The sequence below is a fragment of the Alligator mississippiensis genome, chromosome 2, assembly GCF_030867095.1.
Source record: "Alligator mississippiensis isolate rAllMis1 chromosome 2, rAllMis1, whole genome shotgun sequence".
Lineage (NCBI taxonomy): Eukaryota > Metazoa > Chordata > Crocodylia > Alligatoridae > Alligator > Alligator mississippiensis.
This window is the reverse complement of record NC_081825.1, coordinates 174,924,271-174,941,564: the sequence shown is the minus strand read 5'-3', so window position 1 is coordinate 174,941,564 and position 17,294 is coordinate 174,924,271. Positions and strand designations below refer to the sequence as shown.

Genomic DNA, 17,294 nt, shown 5'->3' with positions numbered 1-17,294 from the left:
CAAGGGGCGGGGGGCGCTGCCCCTCACTGCCCATCTCCTAGTTGCTGGTCATAATAATGATCAAGCTCCTCCATAGGTCCCCCTATTTGCATGGCTGGGCCTTCTGGCTTGGGGGAAAAGTACCTCCTGTGGTGACAAGCAGTCCTGAAAATTACCTCCTGGGGTCCCTGTGTTGTTTTGCCCAAGTTTCCCACCCACCCATCTGTGCTGCATAATACTATGCCTCCCTTACACATGCATGGTAATTTTCAATTTCTTGCTGTCCACAAATGCAGCTGGGGCTATTTTCTATAAGAGACTACACTGTATGCATCATTGCATTGGGGGGACTCATGTTCATTGAGCGACAGTTCTGCTCAAACAGTAGCCTACAATCAAGTGACTGTTGCTGTAAATAAGCACATAAACAAATGCATAATAACTTTAATGAATGCTTTGCTTTTGAAAATAAATAAACTATGATTAAGTAATGATGTAGAAGTTTAAATAAACAGATGCGTAATTTCCCTCCCTGTCTCCCTTTAGCACCTGGTGGTCACAACACCCTGCTTCTTACTTGGGAAAAACCCACCTGACTTTACACACTGTAACTTTTGAATTCTTGCTGGCCACAATTGCAGCTGAGCCTTCTATCTCCTTGAGTTTCTTCTCTGAATCTGAATCCATGTTTCTTCTCTGAAGCCTCCATCCATGCATGACTCCATTTAAAAAACAAAACAAAACAAAAAAAAAACCCAAGCAAAGCATCCCCATGCTGAGGTGGGCATGGTCACCCACCCCCCATTAGCCATGCATGCCAATTCTGCCTATCAAGGAAAACATGACACATATATAGACCAAATTAAAAAAAACAAACAAAAAACCCAGGAGAGGGCGCTGCCTGCCTGTCTCCCTCCCTCTGGCTGTCTACCCACGCAGCCCTCCGTCCATGCTTCCCTCCCTTCCTGCCTCCCTCCCTAAATTTGTGGCTGGCCCAAATTTAAAAAGTTACTATATGTAATGGAGATTAGCCGTAGGCCATAGGTGTGGGCTATGGGATTTCACCTGACTTAGCCAACCAGTTGAGTTGGGCAAAATCCAGTGGGGAAAACCATTCTGGGCCCTTTGGGTCCATGCTTTGGGCCTAAAGCCCTTCCCCCCCCCCGCCCGAGTCACACACCCACCCATCTTCTGTCAGGGAACATTCCCTCTGGCTCTCCACCCACACAGCCCTCCAACCATGCGTCACTCCCTCCCTGCCTCCCTCCCCAAACTTTGTGGCCAGCCAAAATTCGAAAGTTACTATATGTAAAGGAGATTAACCCTAGGCAGGCCCTAGGTGTCAGCTATGGGATTCTGCCCAACTCAGTGGGATTTCACCTGACTCAGCTGGCTGACTGAGAAAACCCTCCCGGGGGGGCCATGCCTGGGGCCTTACACACTACCCCCTGAGTCACCCAACCAAATCCACTCATCCGTTTGTCCTTGGACTATTCTTTATGTTTCTGAAATGGTATGTGTAGCTCAGGAAGGTTTTCAATATTGAAGCAAGTCATGTAGCCACTCCAATGTTTCAAACTACTTGAAAAAACCTTACCATTCAGGTGATGCTTCTGACGCTCCAGCTGTCTTCAGGAAACCTTACTGGCCCCTTTAGGACCATGCCTGGGGCCTTATCCCCTGTCCCAAGAAACCCAGCCATCCCAACCTCTGTGATTACCTCCCTAAGCTTTATGGCCAGCAAAAATTTGAAAGTTGCTATATGTAAGGGATAATGCATAGTAGGTAGGCCTGTACCCGGCCCTTATCCCCCCAGCCCAAAAGACTCAGTCACCACTCACTCCCTCCATCCCTCCATACATGTGCGCGCGCACACACACACTCTCTCTCTCTCTCTCTCTCTCTCTCTCTTTCTCTCTCTTATACAGCAACAGTCACTTGATAGTAGTAATACAGGGGAATATTTACTGAGGGAAATATCAAGTGAGTATTAAAGGGATGGTTTGAGCATACTGAATTGGTCCAGTTACCATTTTTCCAAAGTCCATTTGCTGGCAATTGCTGTAATGTCTTCAGAAAAGAATGTAGTCACCACTTGAATACCAATGGCATTGTTGATTAAAACAAAATTGTGTACACTGTTTAAGCTGTATTGTGATTTTATTGAATTTACTGTAAAAAAAAAAAAAAAAAAAGATGAGGAGGACGGATTGTCTTTAGAAGAGCTACTGCTGAGCCATGACTAGCCATCTGCTGGATAAGACTTCTGGCTTCTCTTATTAGGGAGCAGAGTGCTTTTTTAAACCCTGACCTTGGCTAATTGCCAGACAGCTGCTAGGGTGATTTTAATCAGTCTTCCTGAGGTAGCTGATGAGGACATCCCAATACCCAGTGTAGAGCCCTGGCATGACCTTTCCTGGGCTTTTTTCAAGAAAGCATTGGGGAAAAAAACATTTTTTGCATCGCACCTCCCATAATAGTCAGTACAATCTGCAATGAATAAAGCTGTTTTAGAACTGTGGCAGCAGACATTAACCCATGCCCCAAAACACATCCTGCTCTGGAATCAATTTTTCATCCTCACTCTCACCCTTTCCCATTCTCTCTTCACCTCTTTCCCCTTCTTCAACTTTTCCCACCATCCTTGAACTTCCCCTTGCAAATGCACTAATTCCTTCTTTTCCCACCATGTCCGCCTCCTCCCCACTCCATCAAACTACTCCCACATTAGCCCCTTAATTTCCACCTACCAGTCCCATTGTGTTGCAAAAAATGGCTGCAGTTTGCCACTGCCAGTACACCCTTCGAAAGTGATTGCACTCTTGGACATCATCTAGTAGAGAAACATTCAATTTCCATTCCCCTTTCTCATGTTTAAGCCCCTCCCCAACTCCCACCTCCACCCACAAAACACAATGATCCAAAAAGCTTATGTCTATCTGCTTTTCATTTGGTCTTAAATATTCTACACATTGGGCACTGACTGTGCATTAGCCAAATATTACTGGACAGTGTGCACCACAACACTAAAAGTGCTAATACACTACTGCCCAATAGTATTAGGCTACTGTGCAGTAGCATCACTTAAAAGACATTCACTGGAATTACTGTGCAGTAACTTGGGTTACTGCACATTTATTTAGTAGTTGCTTATACAAGTACTAAGTAAATGTGCAGTAACCACTGTGAAATAGCATCTCATGTAGCCACATTCATTCATGTTGAAATAGAATTACAATCTATGCAATTAAAAAGAAATAATTTGCACTACTGAATTAAGAAGAAAGTATTGGGAAATTTTTAATAAACAAGTTATGACACAAGATACTGAACATTTTTACTATTTCCACACCAGGTTACACAACATTTACTGTACAGATCATAATTTCATTTTTCTATCAAAGTCACTTTTCTGCTCCCCAGTTTTCTCATTGCATTTTTCACCTCCTCATTTCTGAGGGTGTAGATCAGTGGATTCAGCATGGGGGTGATGATGGTGTAGAATACAGCAATCATCTTATCCTCCGAGAAGGTGGCAGAAGGTCGTAAATAGATGAAGATACATGGCCCAAAAAATAAAATCACAACAGTGATGTGGGATGCACAGGTGGAAAGAGCTTTGGCCCGTCCTTCAGAAGAGTGAGTTCGCAAAGAGAGTAAGATGACAATGTAGGATATAAGTAAGAGAAAGAAACAACTCAGGGAAATCATCCCACTATTAGTAACAACCATGATGACAACTATGTAAGTGTCACTACAGGCTAGTTTCATCAAAGGGTGCACATCACAGAAATAGTGATCTATTTCATTGGGCCCACAGAAGGGGAGCTGAGCGGTCAGGAGAGCCTGTATCATGGAATGCACAAAGCCCCCAACCCATGACACTGCTACTAGAAAACTGCACACACTTCGTGTCATGATGGTCATGTAATGGAGAGGTTTACAGATTGCCACAAAGCGATCATATGCCATCACTGTGAGGAGGAAAATCTCAGTGCAGCCAAAGAAATGAAACCAGAACAACTGTGCCATACAACTCTTGAAGGATATAGTTTTCTTCTCAACAAGGAAGTCTGCAATGAGTTTTGGGGCTGTGACAGAAGAATAGCATATATCTACCAAGGACAGGTAGCTCAGGAAGAAATACATTGGGGAGTTTAGGCTTTTACTGCTCTTTACAGTGACAATGATGAGGAGATTCCCGAGCATGATAATTATGTAGAAGCATAGAAACAACAGAAAACACACATGTTCTAACTCTGGACTGAATGCAAGTCCCAAGAGGATAAATTCTGTCACGTTATGTGTAGGCTCCATCTAATCAGTGCTGTTGCTTGGTGTGTAACTTACCTGCCAGAATACAAAGTAAGGGCAGAAAAATGAACAGATATGGCGAATGAGATAGATACTAATGTGGAATGAGACAAAAAGATCTTGATAAAAAAGGTCAATATTAAAGGCAAGGAACTATGATAGTTTATTTTCAAGTCAATGAGATTTTTTTTTTAATGCATAAATTATTCTTTAAGAAGCAGTAGGGTAAATTAAATGTTATTTTCAGACAAATGTGCATTAGAATAAGTTATATATATGAAAGCTGCTATTTAGTTCTCAGGCTCCAGATGCGGCAATGTATTGACATGTGTCATCTGGTTTGTTAGCATTTTTGTAGACCCTGGTATTGAAACTGATGGTGCCAGTATTGGAGTTTACATAGTAGGACTCATGAAATTAATTTTTCTTAATTACACGTACTTACCAATTCACACCTGTGCACACCTGTTTACTGGGTACACTCACAGTTTATTGGGCTGTGAGTTTATTGAGACTGGGCTGTCAGATATGATGTTAACTTCAAGAAATCAGCTTGTCTTACCTATCATATCGCAATGGGCTGTCATGGACCCTGTTAAATTTCTTTTGTTCTGAAGTCAGGGTTCATCAGCTGAAATTGGTAACATTTACAGTATTAATTTTAAAGTTTAGGAAAGGGGACAAAAATGACCCCAGGAATTAATTGACTAATCAGTCTCTTTGGATTGAATCCTGTTTCAGTATTTGCACATATGTAGCTGCAGCTCTTGGTAGCCAAATTCTATCACTGATAACTGCTTTGCCCTTTCTTGTTGCCTTTATAAATACTGATCCTCCACAGTGGAGATATTTTGTAGTCTCATATCTGAAATCAGTTTTTTACTTCATCAACCAAAGTCAGATCATTGGCAAATGCTGTTCTAGTTTCTGGGGTGCATTGTCATTTGGGAGCTGTCTTTAGCCATGTTTTCTCAGGTCGGGATAGCACAGAAGTGACATCACAGATAGATTTCCTCAGAAACATACTGCATTACACATACAGTTTAACACCTTTCCTTTTTATCTGTTACATAAGTAATCTTATAAGTGGTCATTTTAGATGGAGAACATCTAGCTTATTTCCCAACTAAATTTTTGGTGGATAAGTGTCAATTCTTTATTGCCCAAATTACATGGTTTTGGTGTACCAGATACTTCTAGGCTTGTTGTACATGCTAAAAGACTTTAGGTCCTAGACATTCCCGGTTATAAATTACCAGAAAACTTTTTTTTTAAATGACAGGCAAATGTTGAATAAATAAATGAAGGGCAGCAGTAGCTTTGAATGATTCATGCTTCCCCTCATATGCCAACCTATGGGATAAACCCAAAAGAAGATAGAGAAGAAAGCTAAATCCTGAGCAAGCACTGCTTCTTTTCTTTTGCGCTTAAGGAGAAATTATTTCCACCAAATATTAAAGTACTTAGTCTTTGCCCCCAAATAGTACCTCAGATGGAAACTGGGATGGAAACTCAGATGGCAATTGATACCTTTGCTGCCATAAATTATAAAAAAGAAACTTTGTAAGAGGATGGTTGGGCTTCCAAATTGTTCCTCATCTGCTTTTTAGGAAAGATTTTGGAGACTTAGCTATATTGCTCAGTGCTTTTACACAAAATATTAGCTCTGTATCCAGGGCACAGTGCCTTCTCCATTAACTTAACTTCTCTCAGACTGACCCAGCTAGGATTATGCACAAACATGTGAAATCATAATTAACTGAAAGGACCATGTAATTGGACATTTGCGACATTTTCCTTATAGTATGGTCTCCACTGAGCTTCTCTGAAATCCTATGAATAGTTATAAGCATCCTGACATTTTGCACAGCAGTATTTTAAGAGGGGTTTTATAGATCCCCTCTTTTTCAACTGTGCAATGGACATATTTGGAAGGGAGGTGACCCTGGGTAAGGAAACATTGTTTTTGCCTAGACGGTTGGCGTGAAGATAGTTTGCCAAACTGCATATTTTTGTTTTGTTTTCTTTCTTTGTAACTTGTACTGTCATTATGTAATAGAGAAGTAAACAGTTATCAACAGTTCAGACTCTGATGACTTTGCCTACATCAAATCAAAAGCTACACCACTTGGGCAATTCAGCACTGAGCAAGTTAAGTCCCCTCTCCAACCCACTCAGCCCCAACCTATGGCAGAGCCACAAAAGACAGGAGTACTTCCAGACTACACTCCCACAGTTTTAACTCAAGTTATAATGAGGAGCTTTATCAGCTCTGTAAGTCCAGGGTCAGCTCTTTGTGTCTTGACCAAGAGACAGATAACATGTTTATTTAGTGAAAACTTCTTTGTAACTCTAATGTCTGGTTGGCTTCAAAAACAAGAAAAAAAAGTATATCAAAGAAAGGTGCTTTATGATACAAATAAAGTAATAAATTCCTAATAATCCCTATTCCATTATTATTATTATTATTATTATACCAAGGGATTATTATTATTATTGTACCAAGGGTTAGAAACTACAGCTCATCTTTAGTTTATATTTTATAGGGTATTTTAGGTTTATATTTTTGCATTTCCAAATGTTTATTTATTCTATCACTGTGCATTGCTTTTAAAATATATTTATCTTTTTCATGTACCATGGTCTATGATCAGAATATAATATTAATAAAGGGTAATTAAATTTAAGATGATAGACACACAGACCAACATCTAACCTTTTACGTAGACATGTCATATAAACATTGATACTAAAATTACAGTAACTTAACTGGTAAATACCATTATGAAGATTCTCAAAGAAAGAAGCTTGTAAACCAAGTAATCTACCATCTTTTAGTTAAATTAATTTCAGAATGATGGCTTGATGGATCGAATTAGACTGGATTGAACTCACTAAAAGTATTTTTTCTCTTGTTTATTTTTATAAAAATGGAGGGGATGACTAGTATAAGACACTCAACCCATCATGATGAAAAATATGCATAGATTGTAGAGGCCAATCCTAATAGTTACCTGAGCATTGACTGGTTTTACATGTCTAGCTTCCCATTTCCTCCGATGTCGAAGGTGATCATCACTAAGTGCCTTCAGATTGAAGAAAACGTTTCACAAAAAAATCAAAAGCTCTCACCAATGTAGCTTTGCTTGTCCATAAATTGCATCCAAAAACAAGCCCTGCATTCAGATATCACTTGTTCTATCAAGATGTGCAAGGACTGCATCAGTGAACTAATGGGGTGGTCTGGTTAAGTGAGTAGACATCATATCAATTTTACTGATCTCTCAGATCAGAAGCCATATCTGCTTTATGAATGAAATCTTACTTAAGACTTTGCTTCCACCCATGACTATGAAATCTCCCAAAAGGAACTTTGGAAAAAGTTCTGTCCCTCCTGGCTGTGAAGCTACAGTAGAAAGAGTTCAAGTCAATCATGTTGTAGTAGTACATCACTTCCCTCAGTAATGAGATCCCAGAGGCATTTCAAGCTTTCTCCACTGGAAACAGCTGATAGAGGATCAAACAAACTAAATTATTTTGGACATGTATGTGAAGTAAATCTGCAGTGCAGAGCTAATCCTGTCAGGTGTTTTTATTTTTTTTTTGGGGGGGGGGGGTTTGGGGGGGTGTATGTTTTTTTTCCCCCAGCCTCACACTTTTAGTTAGATATAAATTTCCTAAGTTACTCACACTTTCATCAAATGATGGCAGGGGAGGATTGATAGCTTTTAGTCTGAAAAATATCTTGCTCATATCTGTTTTACTCTGTTGGCTCTATCCCATCTAACAAGAGGCTTCAGGCAATTCAGTGTTACCTTCCAAAATCTATTTCCCAATGATTAGGCAAGGGGGAAGTTGAAGCATCTTGCAAGGGACCAATCAGAACTGCTATCTATGAACTGATAGCTATGCAATACAAATATGATATTATCCAATATCCAGTGAACTCTTAAGTGCAGGTGGTGTAGCACCAAGGCATTGATTATTGGCATGTGGTGTTAGCTACATGATATCCACTAGAAATCATCATCTGTCTCAATGATATCATGGCAGGCCTGTGGCAGAATGCGGGTAAGAGACAGACTTGTTCCCAGAGATGTCCTGGCTGATGAAAGTGTTGAGGAAACGTCTCCTGGATTGGCCATTGCAACCAACATTCCAAGGCTCAGAGTCTATTGCACCCGGAAGTCATCTAGGGATGTCGAGTGGTGTTGAAAGGAAAAAAGAATGCTTTGGGGTGGGAAATATATAAGAGCTCTGTTAGTGCTGCAGCACTTTGCTTGGTACTGCAGGAATAGGACCACCATGGAGTGAATTTGGTACTCACTGGTAGGGGTGAATCCAGGATTTCCCAAAGTAGGGTGCAGGAGCAGCAACCCCCACTGCAGGGGTGGCTTCCTGCTGCCCTTATCCCCACCCCCAGCTGAACCCAGCCCCTGCAGCAGGCAGGAAAGGCTCTGGTAATTCTTTGCCCACAAAAGAGCTGGGAGAGGCAGGCAGAGGAGGGTAAGTAGGGGCAGAGAAGGGTGGGAAGAGATAGGGATGGGTAATTTATTTAAGCATGGAGGGGAATGGAGACAGTGTTTTCTCCTGCTCTAGGAACTTAAAAAGTTCCTGCAGGTTCCCATAGTGCAATCCAATCCAAAAGCAGGGTGCAGCAACACCACTGCACTCCCTCTGGATCTGCTCCTGCTCACTGGTGAATATGCTCCTAACTTTTTCAAGGCAAAAACTCAGAACTTATGGCTGCTTATTTTAAAGCAAGGTGCAGTAGATCATACATTTAACTATGCAGATTCATACTCATTTATTTGATTTATATGCCATCCTTCCCAACAAGGCTTGGAACCAATTACAATAATAGAACAACATAATTTATATGACAGGACAAGGATAAAAAACTTAAATGGGAACTAGAATATCAACATAAAACAGACATCCCTTTAAAAGATCTCGCCCTAAAATTGGTTGCTAAATATTTGCCAAAATAGGAAGTTCTTACAACATTTCTCAGAGATGTCCAGGCTTGGGCTCTGTTGGACCACGAAAGAGAGGGAGTTCCCAAGCTGTGGAGTGACTGCCAAGAATGACCTCCCATGCACTCCCATCCAATAGACTTAACATGCTGATGGTACGTACTTGCAGGAGGTTGCTCTCAGCTGGCTTTAGGTACCATGATGGAGTGAAAGGGATAAAGAAGCTCCTTAGCTATGCTAGGCCCAGACCATTTATAGCTTTCTAGTTCAAAACCAGTACCTTGATTTGTGGACATAAAGATATAGGATACCAGTGGACTCTGAAGCACTGGCTGCTACATTCTGCATGAGATGTAGTGTTCAGGCAGCCTTCAAGGGTAGCCCTTCATAGAGCACATGTATGATGGTGGCTAGGTGTGAATCTGGAAGAAAGGGGCAAGCCTTTTTGACCAGATGGAGTTGGGGAAAGGTGCTCCAAGCTTCATCAACGACAGCCCCACCAAGTCAAGTGTTCTGCCTACAAGTGCCCCAAGTGCCCCTTAAATGATCCTTAAATGATTCAAAACGGTCTACTGTGAGGACATCTGTCACACATTTTGGGTCCATTGCAGGGCCAGTAATTCAGGAAGTAAGCCTGAAAACCTATGCAATATCCCAATACTTAAAGCCCACCCCCCCCCCCCTTAAAAAGGAAAGAAAACACACTTGCATGTGTGCGTGCGCACACACACACACACACACACACACACACACACACACACACACAGATAGATATTGCCTAGGGCATCTGGATTTTATAGAATATTTGTGCAATTTAGGAACATCAGGGAAACATTTTTGTTAGTTTCTGATTTTCAGATAACTTGGTTTTCACTGGGGTTAGATGACAAGAATCATCCTTCGATCCTGTCTTTTTAATTTGTTTTACTCCTGATTCCCATATAGATTGTCTAAAAATATAATGGGAGCCTTACATAAAATTTATCACATTCACATGGATATGAATATATAAAAATTGTAATTATTACAAAAGTCATTACCTACATGATTATCAGAAAAAAAACAACAACCAGACATGGGGTATTGGATTAATATTTGGGTTGTGATAGTCAAGGTTATTTTAAAAATCTGTTCCTTATATGAACACCTTTATTTCTGTAAATAGGCCTACATACCTAGAACTGGATACATTGTGAGAGATTTATTATGTCCCCCATACGTCTGTTGACACAATGTAATGTTCTGAAACAACCATTGTGATGTTGGTGTCACATCAAGCTGTTAGTGAAAACAATGAACATGGATAAGGCATTCTACTGAACAGTAATTATGGATTTATGTCCTTTTTTCTAAAGTGAAACATTCACAAAAGTCACCTTGAATTTCTTTGAATATGATTCTAAATTATTCTGTTAAAAGTTAGAAAAGTTAGTGTAGGTTGTTTGCTACTAATTCATGTAAACTCTTTTGCCGTACTTCTGAGATTCAGCCCATTGATATAAGGATAACACTTTTACAACAGCAGCTTTGGTCTTTGAAACATGGTAAAAAACCCCCACTATTCTGTGGTCTCCAGTTGTACAGTTTTGTTTAGTAAACAATTGATAATCGCTTGGTTGCTTTTTCCATGCATACTGGGAGGAAGGTGCAAAAAAATGTAATATTACATTATCTTTTTTAAAACATCACTGTTGTAAGATTACATGGCACAAAATGTTACTTTACTTCATGTGCTGAGATGCATGTATACCACCACATAACTATAGTTTTTTGCAGTTATTCACAATTTGGGATTCTGTTTTGCTTTATGCCAAAATAAATTTGCCTAGTGCATGCACCTGTTGGAACTCAAATGTAGGAAGGTCCTCATATATTTTGGCCCAACAATCCAATGTTTATAAAAATTCCTCAGGGAGCAGGTATGGATTCTAGGCCCCCTAACCCAGGAAAGGTTTTAACCCACAGCTTTCACTTTCTGCTAGGATATTCTAAGGAGCAGGAAAAGGGGAAGACCTTGACAATATCTTTCCTCAGGCCTTTTCTTCAACTTGGTCCACTACACACTCAAGGGAAGAAGATAGATGTGGCCAGGGGGAGAAGAACAAGCCAGCAAGTCTGTGGTTCAGGGAGATACTGGGTGTCTTGAAAGAGGAACATCTTTATGGTATGTCTATCTTTATGTTATGGTTTCCATGGTCTCTGCCTGAGACACCAAAGATGTTCCTGTGTTTAGTACCTTCAGAAGGAGAGCTGTGATGCATGGGTGATTGGTACCTCCTGACACCAGTCACTGATCCGGAGGGGGGGGGGTGGCAGCTGGTCCCACTGACTGGGGTTGGGCCTTACAGGGGGTGCACCAGCACTCTCAAGGGGTGCACGTGCATCCCCATGCAACCCCTATGCATCGCCTCTGCTGTGATGTGGTGTAGGAACAGCACTGCCTAGCTGTAGCCCTCCTCCCTCAGTTTCCCTGACAAACATACACAGGACATTAGTCTCAGCATGCTGTATGCCCAGAGAGGAGTTGCAGAGCACCCCATAGATAACTAAGATCTCAGGATCATATGATCCCAATTGCTGCTAAATCTTTGAGTCCCACTTACTCTGCCCTTTCTTCCTCAATACTCCCACCTTACCATCTAGTCCAGTGTACATCAATCCACAGTTGTCCTTGGGGGTCCCTTGCATTTCCCACTCTTGTCTGGATAGGTACACACCTTTCCTACTCCATACCTGGATTCTCAGTCTGTCCTAAGCCTTTTCTTTTTCTCTCCTAGATCCCACCTTTAATCCTTAATCAAGCCCCTGTTTCCTCCCAAAGGTTCCTAAAGCTAGCTTGAGTACCTTAAACATAACTGCAGGTAATATCCTTGGAAGTCCCTCAGTCACCTCTCTGGTACCTATTTGACCCCTTCCTTCTGGTTACCATAGCCCTCTGCCACCTCTCTTGCATTATGCATTACCTAATCAAATGCCACCCTCAGTGGTCATTAGAGTGGCCATCATACAGAATATTCCAGTTCCCTGCTACTCTGTCCTCTGTCCTCTATTGATATGAAACCCAACACCTTTATGTCCTCTATTTTTCTCTTGAAGAGAAAAACAGAGGACATAAAGGCATCCAGTTTTGTATCAATAGAAGACAGAGGACAACCCAACTGTCTTCTGTGATGGCCACCCTAGTGGTCATGTACATGAGCTTGACCCTATACTCCATGGATCCCCACAACATAATAAATACAAAAATGAATGCCATTTGCAGTGGTTATTCTCCAAGTCACAGGGCCTTGGGCACAAGATGGGAATGTGCATGTCATCAAATGATCCCAACACAGTTTGAATGACTTATATGGGTAGATCCAGCTATGGCCTCCTGAAGGATGGAGAAAGTGCAGTGCCATCAGTATCTGGATGAATGATCAAGCTGTGGACTCATCTAGCCTAAAATGGTAGGTGACAGATGGGAAGCTGTAACCGGTTGCTTCCAAAGGCAACAATTAGAGTCACCCACACAGTTCCCACACGCACATAACAACCCACCCGCAGTCCCCACACCCATACAGTCCCCACACCCACCCCACACCCACATACATGCATGCTCTCAGATCAGGCAGGCCCTGTGGCTGCCTCTGACTTACAGTTTCCTGACTATTTGCAATTAGCTCTTGCAGGCTACAACTCTGCCAGCCTGTAGATTGCTGTTTGTTTACTTGTGCCTTCTTTCTGCTAGCTTCCTGGTGTCTAGCCATCTCTTACTCCCATTCTTACCATGGTCTAAGGGATACCATGCCACACACCTTCCGCACTTTAATAAATCTTAGACATGCCTATATGCACACTATATTGTAGTGAATGTCAAGATATGTCCATGACTTCCCAGTTATAGTAGTAAAGAAGTAAATGATGTTTTATCCATGTGCTATAAAAATGCCTTATGTCCTTAACATTATCTAACCACAGTTTGTTACAGATAACTTTCGCTAGATACTGACACTTGTCTTAGAATGAACTACCGGGTTCAGAAGATTCCCCGCGCTTGAACAAAGGACGTACTCGTGATTGTTCTCACTCTTGCAAAGCTTTATTTAAGGATACTCGCAGAGGCAGGCAATAAGATAGAGCAGAGAGGATGATCACTTCTCATCGGCTCTAGGCAGCAGCAGCTACCCTGCATAGTTCCCCTGGCCCTGGAGCGTCTCGATCCCAGGGATGTGATAGCCTGCACCAGGCTCTGCGCAAGTCAGGATTCTCGCCAGAGTGTGAGGAACTCCCGTAACTTAAGAATGTGCAGTTTATATAGTCTGGAGTAAATAACATTATCTCGAGCTAGGGATTTGGTTATCTCAAGCTAAGAATTTGGGGATGAGTCGTGATCCAACACACCTGGTGTTTACCACATTCCACTGTATTACAGCATTCTACTATCTAGGTTCATGGTTTGGTCACTCTCACACAGCAAAAAGCTACGTGCTATAATACCAGCCTACTATGGAGTCAGCATACAAAACTCTTGCTATGAGCATTAAGCAAAGCCCTTACTATTATACACTAATAATCACTAGCAGAAGTCAATAAAACCCCATATTGTTAAGCATTTAATGGGAAAGAAAAACACTTTTGGAGCATCGAGAAGCAGCAAAGTTGAATGACCTTCAACTTTCAGTCACAGTTAGATGGAGATCCTGGGAGTCTGGGGGGACAGTGACTCCTGAAAATTCCTATATTTTACAGAGGCAGACAAGGTTCTTTGGGTATTATATTTTTTTTACAGAAACATTCCTGTATCCTCATTATTGCTTTCTAACAATTGTTGTTTGAAATTACTGTCTCTGGTTGTGCAAGAAAGCTGATAGGCCTTGAAGACATTCCACCTCAACTCTGGCTAGCAGTTGCTGAATGCATATTCATCAGTGTTAAAGTAAGAAAAATAGTGAAAATGAGAGCAAATTTGCCTACTTGTAATGGTTTGGGACTGGATGAAACTTTACATTTGTATAGATGAGCTTCAAAGCTTCTATTAGTCAAAAGCACAGGAACAGAGAAAAACAGAAAACATCATCTCCCCCGAGTTAGCAGGCACTTCTTAATTACTTCTACTGTCCCCAGAGATGCTTCCAGTTTGCAAATGTAATGAGACCAGGTATAAGAACACCTACAGTCACCAAATCAGCAGTTCCTAGAGTGGGAGGGTATTTTGCACATGGAAATAGCAAGGTTCCAGACTCTTGGATGAAGCTTAAATAAATGGTACTTGCCAGGGTCAGCTAAATGTTTGATTTATGTTTGGTTCCGGACGCCTGTTCATTCACAATGGATTGATTCAAATAGAGCAATGGGTTGGATCCTCAACTAGTGTTTATCTGGATATTGTGGTTCAAATCAGACAGCTACAACATGCATATGTGGGGGATTTGATGCTTGTATTGAGGCTCTCAATGTACTCTGTATATTTTTTTTCCTGAAGACTGTTTGGAGCTGTGCCTCAATATAGACTGCAAACAGGATGAATCTTATAAGAAGATGCATCTAAAATTAAGTGGAAAGGTGGCTCTAGATTTTATTTATTTCTTTGTTAGAGTTATATCGCACCATATCCAAACAGCTCCGATTGGGTTTTAAGTTCAACACGGTTTGCTTCTTCTGGAAACCCCGCACATCCTATGCTACAGAATGCATTGTACAAAGAAAAGCAGAATGGTGCCCCCTAACTGTTTACCTTTGACCTTTGAATATGCTCCTTCATGTGGATTAATATCACAGCCATTGCTGGCATTTACCCATAATTCTGCATCTGTTGCTGTCCCTTTGGAACACTGTTGCCCATATATGAGGCAGAATATCATCTGTCCACTCTTCATTTCATATATTTATATTTTGAGATATGCACCTCAGAAATTAACCAGGTCTGTAGATCTAACTCTGTTCATCATTCTATTAATTACATGCAATGTATTTGTTTCCAATAAGCTAGCACTGTCCTACCATACCAGAATAATTTATCAGAATCTAACCAGTATCTTTCTCCAAGTGACTAATATAGGAAGACCTCCCACCCTCCAACAACTTTCCTGACCATTACTGGGATTCCTTAGTACTCAAATATTCAAATTATGTTTTTAAGAAGGATTTAGTCCAAAGAGATGCATTTTTTCTTGAGCAGAAGTGTGAGTTGAATAGGTAAATGTGGTCTTTGTTTATTCAATTTCTCCTTTATTTACAGATGAGCTAGAAATAATTTCTGTCATGAAATTATTTCTGCACATCAGCAGAAATTATCATAATCGGAAATTATTTCAGCACATCACCCATGCACATCAACTAAGATCCACGGTTTCTTTCCTGTCTGAGCTCAACACTGGAGGAGACACAGACTGAAGAAATGGAAGGGAAAAATGACAGCGAGGCAACTGAGTTCATCTTCCTGGGATTCACAGATCGTCAAGAACTGCAGGTTGTCCTCTTTATAATATTCCTGGCAGTCTATATTATCACCCTGGTGACCAATATCGGCATGATCCTGTTAATTCAAATTGATTCTAGGCTTCATAGCCCTATGTACTTTCTGCTCAGTAATTTATCCTTTGTAGATATATGTTATTCCACTGTCATAGCACCTAAGATGTTAGTGGATTTCCTAGCAGAGAACAAAGCCATATCTTATAGTGGTTGTGTTTTGCAATTATACTTCTTTGCAGCATTGTGTGATACTGAATGCTTTCTATTAGCTGCCATGGCCTATGACTGTTATGTGGCAATATGTAACCCGCTGCTGTACAAAGTTGTTATGTCCAAGAAAGTCTGTATCCAATTAGTAGTGGGGTCATATTTCTTGGGCATTCTGGATTCCTTGATTCACACGTATTTTACTTTCCGGTTGTCATTCTGTGGGTCTAATATACTCAACCACTTCTTCTGTGATATCCCTCCTCTCCTAACCATCTCATGCTCTGACACTCACCTCACTGAGCTCATGATGTTCACTTTCTTTGGCAGTATTGAAGCAGTCACCATCCTGACCATTCTAGTTTCCTATGTGTACATTGTGCGTACCATTTTGCGGATCCGTTCTGCTGAAGGGAGATGCAAAACATTCTCTACCTGTGCCTCCCACATGCTTGCAGTCACTATTTTCCATGGGACTCTGATCTTCACCTATTTTCGACCAAGCTCCAGCTATTCTTTGGGTACGGACAAAATAGCATCACTCTTCTATACCGTAGTTATCCCCATGTTGAACCCCCTGATCTACAGCCTGAGGAATAAGGAAGTGAAAGGTGCCCTATGGAGAGCAATCAATAAAAAGGTGTTTTTTCACTGAGTAATCTGTCTATTTAAAAAAAAAAATCTTTATAGGTAAGGGCAACATGGACAAAGTGTTACCATAGTCCAATGATATTGTGTTGTGATAGATCTAGATACATAGGCAGATTGCTCACAGTTCATACATATGAACTCATGTATATAAATATAATGAGACAAATCCTAGCTCACCTGCATATGCTTAAGTGGCACTAACATATATGTGTAAGTGATACTTTTGATACTAGCTCAAATTGTAGAGTCAACTTTCACTCCTGGCAGGATAAGATGCCCAGGTGCATGTTTTCCCAATGGAAAACAAAGAGAACCTTCTCCTTTTAGATGAAAGCCTAATGGTTAGGGCACAGAATGAGATTTAGATGCTGTTCTCTCTCTTTCCACAAGATGGAATGTAAACATGCATCTCCATGCAGGTAACATGATGGCCAGGGATAATGAATGGTCAGTGCCACAGGCCAGTTGTTCCCAGTGCATATACATGCATAGAGATATAAATGCCTACTGTGTATACATAGAAACTGGAATGATGGGTATTGAAATAGATCTAATATGTTATAAAAAAAACCAGACACACTTACAGGTCATCTCAACTTTTTCTGTTCTGTAATTCTGAGGGAAGACATGATTCTGCTGATGTTAGAACTGGTGTGGAAATTTTTTTGATCCCGTGAAGGAAAGGCACTAACAATAATATTATGTTTCCCC

General features: G+C 41.0%; 2 protein-coding genes across 2 annotated transcripts in view; one reads left to right on the top strand and one right to left on the bottom strand.

The window, feature by feature from the left end:
* Positions 1-3,366: 3,366 nt before the first annotated feature.
* LOC102576342 (olfactory receptor 4S2-like) overlaps positions 3,367-17,294 on the bottom strand; it is a 64,016-nt gene continuing 50,088 nt past the window's right edge. The window contains exon 3 of the mRNA XM_006278510.2: positions 3,367-4,290. Coding sequence (XP_006278572.2) covers positions 3,367-4,290 — 924 coding nt within the window. The remainder of the gene's footprint in view (positions 4,291-17,294) is intronic.
* LOC102576577 (olfactory receptor 5AR1) lies at positions 15,524-16,587 on the top strand. Its single transcript, XM_006278511.2, has one exon. The coding sequence runs from the start codon at positions 15,649-15,651 to the stop codon at positions 16,585-16,587; it is 939 nt and encodes a 312-aa protein (XP_006278573.1). The 5' UTR covers positions 15,524-15,648.

Coding starts and splice junctions, on each gene's coding strand:
- LOC102576577 (XM_006278511.2), top strand. CDS start 15,649: ATGGAAGGGAAAAATGACAGCGAGGCAACTGAGTTCATCTTCCTGGGA.